At 35.5% G+C, this 11,430-nt stretch overlaps 1 protein-coding gene across 3 annotated transcripts; it reads right to left on the minus strand.

The window, feature by feature from the left end:
- Positions 1-2,141: 2,141 nt before the first annotated feature.
- Positions 2,142-8,843, minus strand: LOC102581112 (F-box/LRR-repeat protein At5g63520-like). 3 transcript variants are annotated; one of them, XR_001474341.1, is made up of 9 exons: positions 8,444-8,843; positions 7,523-7,615; positions 7,296-7,427; positions 7,010-7,111; positions 6,672-6,711; positions 6,388-6,540; positions 3,808-3,989; positions 3,397-3,718; positions 2,226-2,314 (listed from the first exon to the last, which is right to left on the minus strand). XR_001474341.1 is itself a non-coding variant. In XM_006354777.2 (8 exons), exons 4-8 carry the CDS (start codon positions 7,094-7,096, stop codon positions 2,192-2,194), a joined length of 585 nt encoding a protein of 194 aa, XP_006354839.1. In that variant the 5' UTR covers positions 7,097-7,111; positions 7,296-7,427; positions 7,523-7,615; positions 8,444-8,817; the 3' UTR covers positions 2,142-2,191. The 3 variants fall into 3 exon arrangements, 2 of the variants coding, with proteins under 2 accessions (XP_006354839.1, XP_015167532.1); XM_006354777.2 differs by lacking the exon at positions 3,397-3,718 and having other exon boundaries at positions 2,142-2,314; positions 8,444-8,817; XM_015312046.1 differs by lacking the exon at positions 2,226-2,314 and having other exon boundaries at positions 3,555-3,627; positions 8,444-8,825.
- Between the last annotated feature and the right edge of the window lie 2,587 nt (positions 8,844-11,430).

The following is an 11,430-nucleotide window of genomic DNA, read 5'->3' on the forward strand; positions in this document are numbered from 1 at the left end:
AGAGAACCTTAATCCTATATACCAGCTTATAATGAACAAGAGCAACAAGTTTTTTCCTTATGAAGTACTTAGGAAACACTAGTCATTATTGACACAATCTTGACCAGTACAATCTCTACAAATTTTACTTCACTCTCAAAGAACAAGAGTGAAGTAACCACATGTTTACGTAAATATAAGCAAAAAAATGATGTTTCTAGGTATTCAACTGTTTATAGCTAAACTGAGATATCAACACATTTATGGAATAAATGATAAAGAAAATAGATAAATAATACTAAAGTGCTTTATCAAGTGGCAAATAGATAAAGAATACTAAAGTGCTTTATCAAGTGGCCATACTAATTTTTAACAGAATTCAATTGGACTCATTAGACTTCAATTTTAAAACATAAACTAGTTACATAAGGTGAAAAAGGAACCAAAATATCAACTCCAAGAATGCAATTAACTGCGAAGCTACTAGATTTCCAAGACACCTATTTGATCTAATTTCACTTCTCTTGAAACTTCCTATAGACATACATTGATCAATGACCATAATTATGCAAAGATGTTGATTTATAGCATTTATGATAGACTACTATGCTATCATAGCAGACACTAGAATATTTTCAACATATACAATTGCATAAAAAGATCTCTTAAAGACATGATTTACATGTGGAAGCATTTATTTCATTAGTTCTCTTAAACTAGAGTTTTTGATTATCACAACATGCTCATCAATACAAGAATTAACCATCATGAAAATCAGAGTGACTAGAAATATTGATTATTAGCTTTAAGTGTTATCTAGACATAGATTGGATGCAAGAGTGGCTCTTAGCATATTATGTAATCTGGATAATCACAAAGGACAAAATAGGAGGGACCAACTAAGATTTAATTGCAAAAGAACAAAACAAGAAATAAATCTAACTAATTATTACCTTTTAGTATGTACATATAGAACAATCCGTTAATCTTAATAGAGAAAAATGGAAGTAATATGTTGACAAGTGCAATCCCATTCCAAGATCAAACTATCATATAAAAAACTGCATTCAGTTTCTAACTAGGAGAGCAACAACTAATTTCATCGGAGTCAATTCTCACTGTTTTAACTATACTTGTCAGTTACACTACTCCAATCAATTATTTCTAAACTTTCACGATTTTATCCTTTCAACTGAGCATTTTTGTATCATTAACAAAGCATGCGTAACTAACTATACAGACTGTCACCAAAGAACCCCAAAACCATTTGAAGGGAACCACAACCAAGCAAGTCTAAATGTACATGTTGATTCACAATGTAACTACAATTTGACATTTGGCAAGAAGCACTTAGACAAGTATCTTCCACAGCAACCTAAGGTTTGAATAGCATAATTGTGACTAACCTGTAGTTAGTGGAATTTCATAATGCGCATATCTTGTAGCAGGGGATTAACTTTGTTACCAAGCCGCTAAAGGCTTCACCAAGCTCAGACAGCAAACCAACCAATTTAGGCGCAGAACTATAGACAACATCCACAAAAATATTGCTTTAAAAAATGTATTAGGTACGAAGATGAAGAAAAAAATACGTGAAGATGAATTAAACGCTAACTAAAATCATTATGCCAACGCTTCAAACAATGAGAGCACAAAAAGATATATAAAGAAGCAGATTGAGGTAGAATAAACAGATCCAAAACAAAAGGAAACATTGAATGCATCATATTAATACGATGCCCTTCAAAAATTCAAAGAGGAAGCTAATAGCTCCCTCAGAAAGAGATGCTCATAATTTAAACATAGCAACATTTACATAATGTTGTACAAGGCTCACTATGGTGATGCATGATGCTTATACAATCAAGATAAAACATGAAACTCATAAATCTCACCGTTGAAGACTCGCCATTAAACCAATTAATAGAATACAATGACCAACAATGTAAGTGGACTGGAGAGGAGTGAGGAGCAAAAACACAAATGCAAATGGGTTAGGAGATTGCCTGATGAACAGAGAAGACTCTTTATCTTATAACCTTTTTGAATTTCACTCTTATGTCCTATACAACCCATATTCACAATACAAAAAATTGTCAAGTTAATCATAAAAGAAATCACTAAATAACTCCAAAACCACAATGCACTTCTTCAAATTCAAACATCATAAGTGAAGACCAGAAATGGATAATCAAGTGCAACGGTGCATTAATCACCTTAAAACCTCATGGAATTCATGCGTACTTATCCAGCTTGGTTTTTCCTGGCCAATAGAGCATTTCCTTCTCTTCGTAACTCCAACATATAGAACTGGACAATTGTTATGACCTCCAAGCTGGAAAAATCAAATAATAGAGAAACATCTCAAGTCAGAGAATAATGCGAATTTGTATGTAAAGAAATGGAACTTGGGCCCAATCTAACCCCACAAGCTAGCTCATGCGGTGAGGATTGTCCCAAGAGAATATAAAAAGACCAATTCCTCGTACCCACACCATTGTGGAAACTCAACACCTTCTCGCACTCCGATAATATAAGATACGGGTCCAACATAGAGTAAAATTGGGATGAGTCTGGCTCTAATGCCATGTAAAGAAATGGACCTTAGGCAAGGATTGTCCAATACCATATATAAAGAAACCAGTTTCCCATCCCCACACTGATGTGGAAACTCAACAATGTTCATGGGTTGACACACACACACATGATGTATCATGTACACTAGGAGAGCAAAATATATCATCACTTAGACAGCTTCTAAGTTCTAAATGTCATCACTTAGACAGCTTCTAAGTTCTAAATGTCATCACTTAGACAGCTTCTAAGTTCTAAATGTCATCACTTAGACAGCTTCTAAGTTCTAAATGTCATCACTTAGACAGCTTCTAAGTTCTAAATGTCATCACTTAGACAGCTTCTAAGTTCTAAATGTCATCACTTAGACAGCTTCTAAGTTCTAAATGTCATCACTTAGACAGCTTCTAAGTTCTAAATGTCATCACTTAGACAGCTTCTAAGTTCTAAATGTCATCACTTAGACAGCTTCTAAGTTCTAAATGTCATCACTTAGACAGCTTCTAAGTTCTAAATGTCATCACTTAGACAGCTTCTAAGTTCTAAATGTCATCACTTAGACAGCTTCTAAGTTCTAAATGGCCAAGTAAAAATAATCTACAGCCCACAAGAAACCTTCACTTTCAAATTAGGCATTATAGAAAGATTAGTAAACCACTATGGAACCCGATTAACAAAAGCAATTTTATTTTTTTTGGTTCATCTCGAGGATTTTTATTTTTTTTACGAAGTTTTATTATTCATATCTTATTATATGCCTTTTGCAATTGTGCATGCGACAATAGATCAAATAATAAACGTACTTCTATAAAGTATTCTTATGAAAAGGGGTAGTAAACATACTTCTGTAAAACTTTTTATAGCCTTGATTTGTAAGGCCCACATTCTTTGAGATCTACCAATGGAATTTGAAAATAAGCAAAGACAGAATGATAGACTCTAATCATCCAAATATCTCCAATCTGCCATAATGCATCTCTCTAAACACATTGCATGCTCATCCCTGCTAAAGTGAGGCAAGAGTATTCTGGCATTTGATGGATCTCCCCACAATTCTGAACTTAAAAGGCTTCACTACAGTGGAGGAATCAGAGGAAGAGGAAACGAGACTAGTTACACTACATATCTTGTAAGCATTTGATAGTCTCCTTTCTAAACAAACCAGCTGTAAATTACTTCCTTCAGAAACTAGCTAGTTAAAAGTTAGTGCTGATACATTAACTCCAATTTTCTTCACAAGATGTACTACCTTACCTCATCATAAATCTGATCTAAAATAGTCTGACCATCCAGACTTCCATGAACTGCTTCTCTTTTTGCAGTGAGCCAAGTGGAGTAGTCACTGGATCTCTCCCTAACAGAAACAGCTTTGTATGTAGGCCCAATCGATGAAATGCCAGTGGATAACATTACGTGAAACTGAGTTTCCCCAACACCTGTTTAAAGGATCCAAGAAAATGATTGCCACGATAAACTCCCTTGGCTTATAATTTACTAAATTATACAAAGTAACGAGAATATTAACTAGAAGATAAGGAATCTAATATTTTAAACTATATTTACGGATATAACTGCTAAAAAAGCAGCAGCATGACTCTAAAAATACTGAGAATTTTCAAAAAGTACCAAGGAAATGCACCTAAAAGATCATGAGCAACAACAAAGTTAAAAGAGGATAAAATTTCATTTGAGAAAGCACATGGGGTAGCACTTACTGAAGTTATTCAGAAAAATACAGGTCAAATGTACTACACGGTGCTCAAGCTATAAATGTTTCAGGATACAATCGACCGATTTTGTTAGGACCAAATTTTCTAGGTCCATCGTAGCGACCTAGTGAACAATACATACTCTTTTTTCAAGGACTGACATCACTACTTTCCATGAATTTTAGAAATATGATCCACCAATTCCGTAAGGCCCAAAATTTTGCAGGTCCATTCGAATAGACCTAGTGAAAGATACTTAGTGCCTCTACCAAACTGACGTCACTTTTTTTTTGCAGTTTCGGGGTCACAACATAAGAATTTTGGATTATCTCAGTTTTTCACGTGTACTTATACATGAATATTTCGGAATATGATTGACTGACTTCGTTTGACCCCAAATTGTGGGTCCATTCAAAACAACATAATGAAAGAAACTCATTGCTTTTCCATGTTCGATGTTGTTTTTTTTAGAATTTTGTAATCATGAAATAGGAATTCAATATTATCTCGGTTTTTATGTGTATTTGGAATACGATTGACCAATAGAAACGACCTAAACAACCATACTCATTGTTTCTCAAGGAGCAACATCGCTTTTTTTTTTGAGTTTCGGGGTCATGAAATAAGAATTCAAAATTATCTCAGTTTTTCATGTGTACCAGTCCATGAAGTTTTTGAAAATATGATCGACTGACTTTATTTTGTTTCATTCTATTGATTGGTTCAAGAGTCATCATATTAGTGCCTTGGAGAAATGCCTACCTGGTTTGGCCCCAAATCTAGTGGGTCCATTCAGTACGACCGACTCAACGATACTCATTGTTTTTCAAGGACCAGACGTCACTTTGGAATTTCGGGGTCACGAAACTAGAATTCACTATTCAGGATTATCTCAACTTTTGGTGTATATATTAGTCGATGAATTTTTCGGAATACGATCGACAGAATCCATTTGGCCCCCAAATTTTTGTGGGTCCATTCGGATGACCTAGTGAACGATACCTTATTGCCTCTATAGGACCAACATTGCTTATTTTAGAGTAGGGTCACGAAACAAGACTTAAGGATTATCTCAGTTTTTCGTGTGTATTAATAGATGAAGTTTTTGAAATTCGATCCACTAAATAGGTATGACCCAAAATTTTGTGGATCCATTCAAGACGACCTGTTGAACGATACTTCTTGTTTCTCAAGGACCAATATCGTTTTTTTTTGGAGTTTCGAAACTAGAATACAGGATTATCTCAAGTGTCTATTAGTCTATGATTTTTTCAAGTTTCTGAGGTCACGAAATAGGAACTCATGATTACCTCAATTTTTCGTGTGTATAGGTCCATGAATTTTATGACTTCAAAATACGATAGACCGACTTTGCTTGGCCCTAAATTTTGTGGATCCACTCAAAATGAACTAGTGATCGATACTTTTTGTTTCACAAGGACCAAAGTCGTTTTTTGGAGTTTCAAGGTCACAAAACTAGAATTCAAGATTATCTCAGCTTTTCAAGTGTAGTTCATGAAATTTTCAAAATACAATTGACCAACTTTGTTTGGCCTCACTTTTGTGGATCCATCCAAAACTACCTAATGAACAATACTCATTGTTTCTCAAGGACTAACGTTGCTTTTTTGTAGTTTCGGGATCACAAAACAGGAATTCGGATTATCTCTGCTTTTTGTGCCTATTAGTCTGCATTTTTCAAGTTTTGAGGTCACAACAGGAATTTATGATTATCTCAGCTTTTCATGTGTAGTCTATGAATTTTATGAAATATGACTGACCAACTCTGTTTGACCCCGTATTCTTTTGAAGGTCCATTCGGAACGACCTAATGAACAATGCATATTGTTTCTTAAGGACCGATGTTGCTTTTTGGAGTTTCAGGCCACGAATCTGAAATTCAGGACTTTCTTAGCTTTTTGTGTGTATTAGTTCGTGTGTAGTTCATGTATTTTCCAGAATACAATAAACCGGCTTAATTTGGCCCCAAATTTTTTGGGTCTATTTGAAACAACCTAGTGAACAATACTCATTCGTGACAACCTTGTAAAATAGAGCTTTTGTTATCAGACAAACAGGATCACAACTCGAAACCGTAAAATTTTAATCAAAAAGCAACACGTACCAGGAGGTTTGCCTCTATCCCTTGAAAATAAAAGAGCAACAGCAGCAGAACTCGCCGCTTTGTTATTAGAAGGATTAATTGCAGTTTCACCTCGGTATAAAAACTGAGAACCTCCGTCACCCACAATGACAGTCTCAGTGGAAAAGGCATAATCTACAAACACGAAAGGTGACACTTAAAATATAACTTGTTTCTCACAGAATCAAATACAAAGACAAATCAGCATCCATTAAATGTGAACAAATAAAGTTTTTCATAAATGAACAATTATGAAGCCAACTCACCAAACTTTTCAAGGACAAGTTTGATGTCAGTATCCTCATCCTAGAACAACATTCAAATGGATTTTGTTACACTTAAATGTAAAAAGAAAAAAGGTTGATCATATATACTAGAAAAGCAAAAACTCCAATCCCTCAAAGTTCATTCAAGCATTTTAATCCAACTCACTCTAAATCCAAATTGACTAGTCCAGGCACTCATACAGAATCTGAATTGCATAAGAACTAATTTTATCCCCTTATCCACAATTATAGAATATTAGGCATCATTGGAATAAACTGCTTTGCCACAGGGGTGCCAGAAATAACAAAATGATAGGTTTACAAGACTTTGGACTTACAGAAAATAACAAAATCCCCACCGGTGATGCTGATCCAGATCGAGAGAATGAGCGTTCCCTGACACTGAGCACGAGATCATCAATCATGAGTACTTGATTTCCCTGAAATTTGTTCTCCCCAAGTTAGTATATCCCATTTTGAATCAAGTTAGCACAAATTCTCTAGTAGGAACTTCATAAAATTTGAACTGAAAATCAAGTTAAAAGGTGGAAGTTCAAATTTCTCTCAATAAGGCAGGCATTCATATTTTAAAGATAAGTTAGGACTACTGGAGCAAAAAATTACCCGAGTTTTTGATAATGAGATTAAATCAATTGCCAGTCCTGGCAAGAAGCCAACAGTTAGTAAAGCACCGTGGATCTCATTACCAAGATCGGCATGAGCCTCCTCATCATCATCAAACGTGTCCCACTGAACCTGGAAAAAACATCATTTTTCTGCACTTCAATTCTTGTTAAAAGCAGTCAGAATGCAATCCCAAATAGGTTCTAATCTATATCCATTAGATTCACCTCTTCAAACTCATTAGTGGTAGCATTTTGCCCAAAAATTCCTTGGGATATCGAAGTAATTACTGGAATTTGGGAGCCAAATCTACCAGCGATCTGCAGAAATAATTCATATAATGAGTGGAAATGATGTTATTGAGGTCACTACTGTAACAAAGTACAGTACTTCAATTGAAACAACAAAAAGGGGGACTATAACTATGCTAAAAATTAGGTAAAATGTTTGTAGGTTATTATACCCTAACACAAATTACTACGTAACCAGTTGATCTCTCCTTTCTTTCTGATTAAGAACTAGTGGATCTCTCCTAAAAGCCTTAAGCCAAAAATGTTCCCAACAATCCTACAATTGACTAGAGCAATTATAGAGTTTAACAGATCTGTTACTAAAATATTCTTCACTGTATTTTACTACGCTTCATTCTCCTATCTTTTACACATTATCTCATCCTTCTCAGTTCTTCTATTTCATATTAAACCTCTTCAAAAATACTTTAATTTTTTTTTTTTGAAAAATGTTAAGTGGATTATAGATGCAGTGTTATCAAAGGCGAAAAGCGCAAAAAAGCTCTGAGGTCTGTGGGGGCTTTAAGCACAAAGCGCAAATAAAGCGCGGGCTTTAATGAAAAAAGGCACAAAGGGAGAAAAGAATACAAATATATATGCTTAGTCCAAGACTAATAATTATAAACATGAATGACAAATATATGACCAAAGAAATTGAAAAAAAAAATTATGATAAAGTGAAATATCAATTATTTAGTTTCACTTCTTCATAAGAGGCTCATTGGCAAGGAAATGTTTGCCTTAGAACCTTGATGACGACACTAAAGCGCACATAAAGCGAGGCGAAACGCTCAACATGTTTTGAGCCTCGCTTTAGGGCTTAAGCGCGCCTTTGATAACACTGTATAGATGTAGTACCACAAGGTGCTGTCAAACTATGTTGCTCTGACTCTTCAAAACGCCTTTGGGCGGGTTCTAGGCCCTCCAAAAATGTGAACCGACACATGTGCAGCAACATTTTGGATAGTCCAAGCAAACATAGCTGTCAAAAATATTTACAAAGCGCCAGAAGAATACCCATTCTATCTTAAAAGGATTCTATGAGATCTATCACTGCTTCAGCATCATTTACATAACTCTGTTTACACCAAAAATAAAACAAAAGCAAACAATTCATTTTAGTTGACTGGAATTCCTTCCTCTGATGTTTCAGTAATCCAAAAGCTCAGTTATGTGTCCTGACATGCTCCATTTATACTAAATTGAAAGTAAATTCAAGTTGATTCTTGAAGAATTGAATTATTGCTTAGAACAAAACTAAGGTCATAAATTATTATGTTATATAATAGAATAATACTCTTTAGTCCAATTTGTAAGACACTTTTAACTCGGTGATGTACTAAAATGTGTGCGACCATTCTATTAAGGGAAAGGGTTGTATTTGCTCTCTATTATTGAATGTTCAATATTGTCCTCCGTTATATTATTGGTCCACATATGCCCTTAATATTATACTATCTGTCCATATATGCCCTTACAGTTATAAAAGTGGCTCAAATTTCCCCTTCCTCTGTTAACTCCATCCATTTGCATACGGCCTACGCTTAGCTTCTACCAGCCACTGATTAACAACTATAATTATTCAATCTACAAAAATGATGATGGAACATCTGATGTAACATATTAGTTTGATTGTCATCAAACCCATAAATACAATTTGGACAGTATCTTTACATGCCTATATCTGCAGAAACTCCCTCAGCAAATCAAAGGCAGACTAAACAGAGACCTTTTTTCTGTCCAAAAAACTCAAAGCAACTTCCTCAGAATAAATCACACTTACGGACCGAATACAATTCAAAATGATCTGAAAAATAGTTTGTTGGCTTTAAAACGGGGAGATGATGTGCAGTAGATCAAAACACCTAACAAATGCAATACTAAGTAGAATCATTATGTTGGTGATGATGGTAGGTGAAGGTGTTGGTGACTTTGGGTTGTGGTGGGAGAAGAAGGATTGGAGTGGTGAGTTGGCATGCCATTTTCAGCAAATGGATGGGGTTATCACTTATCAGATGAAGAGCAAATTTGAGCCACTTTTATAAATTTAAGGGCATATATGGACCCGATAGTATAACAGTAAGGGCATATATGGACCAATAGTATAACATTAAGGGCATACATGGATCGATTATATTAAGAAGGGCAATATTAAACTTTTTTCAATAGCAGAGAGGCAAATATGACATTTTCCTCTTCTATTAATGGCATTATTCTATACAATTTTCACAACTTGTAAGAGTTTTTTCTATAGGTATTTTTTTCATAAGAAACCTTTTTTTTGAGAAAGTTAACTGGTATTATAAACAGAAGGAAGTACACCAATAGTGTGCTCCTAAGTAGTTACATCAAAAATATGAAGGAACATCCAAAACAAATCTATCACCTATATCCATTATAGACTATCTAAAAACAGAGTGATGTCCCCTATATCCTTAGGTACAGATTGAATACACCAAAAGTAGAATGTTGCTAGACAGTTCATCTTCATACTTTGGAAGGAAATGCTCTTGTTCTCAAAACATCTCTGATTTCTCTCCTTCCAAATTGTCCACCAGATGCATGCAGGGACAATCTTCCATCTCTCCTTGTGTCCTGATTGATTTCCATCCCTATTCCAACATGCTAGAGCTTCTACAGTATGTCTTGGCATGGCCCATCTAATACCCCTGAGATTAATGAACCATTGCCATAATTTTTCAGTCACTTTACAGTGTAAAAAAAGATGGTTTACTGTCTCTGTTTCAGCTTCACAAAAAAAACATCTGGAGCATAACTGCCTTCCCCTTTTCATAAGGTTGTCCTGAGTCAGAACTGCTTGATGTGCAACTAGCCAGGTGAAACAAGCCACCTTATGAGGTATCTTCCCTTTCCAGATCATCTTCCATGGCCAACCTTCCTTGGTTTCAGTTGAGATATCCAGTAGCTTGTATGCTGATTTCACCTTGAACTTGCCATCTTTATCCATCTTCCACAACAATCTATCTTCCTCAAAATTAAGGCTCTTAGCTTGTTCCAAAGTATTGTAGAATTGGATCATTCTCTCCACTTCCCAGTCATTGAGGAATCTTCTGAAGGACAGATTCCAACCTTGTGCATTTTTGATCTGTGAGATTGTAGCTAGCTTCTGTTGATTAAGATTATAAATGTCCGGAAACTGTTGCCTTAAAGGTGTTTGCCCCACCCATACATCATTCCAGAACAAGGTCTTTCTGCCATTGCCCACTTTGATCACAGTATTACCCCACATTTTTGGCCATTGATTTCTGATAGTTCTCCATAGTCCCATTTCATAAGGAATTTTAACTTCCTGAGTAGTCCATGGTCCTTCCCTACCATATCTTGCAATGATGATGTCCTTCCACAGGCCCTGCTCATCTGCTGCCAGTCTCCATAGCCATTTTAACAGAAGACTCTTGTTTTGTGCTTTCAAGTTCTTTATTCCTAAACCTCCTTCTTTTTTGTTGGTTATAGCAATCTCCCACTTGATCAAGTGATGCTTCTTCCCCCCTTCACCATTACCTTGCCAAAGAAAGTTTCTTCTGATAGCATCCAACTTTTTGATGATCTTTCCATGAATTGGAAAAAGGGACATCATGTAAGTTGGCATGGCATCAAGAACACTATTGATAAGGGTGACTCTGCCACCCAAAGATAAATATTGACTTCTCCAGTTAACTAGCTTCTTTTCACACTTTTCCACCACAGAGTTCCATATGTTCATGGACTTACTCTTAGCTCCCAGAGGCATATTGTAAATGGGATATAGAACTTCCCAGAGGGTTTTCTTCATTCACAATGAAACCCTTGATTCTATTGTTCACCTGAGCACTCTTCAGCATATC

The sequence above is a fragment of the Solanum tuberosum genome, unplaced genomic scaffold, assembly GCF_000226075.1.
Source record: "Solanum tuberosum cultivar DM 1-3 516 R44 unplaced genomic scaffold, SolTub_3.0 scf00182, whole genome shotgun sequence".
Classification (NCBI taxonomy): Eukaryota; Viridiplantae; Streptophyta; class Magnoliopsida; order Solanales; family Solanaceae; genus Solanum; species Solanum tuberosum.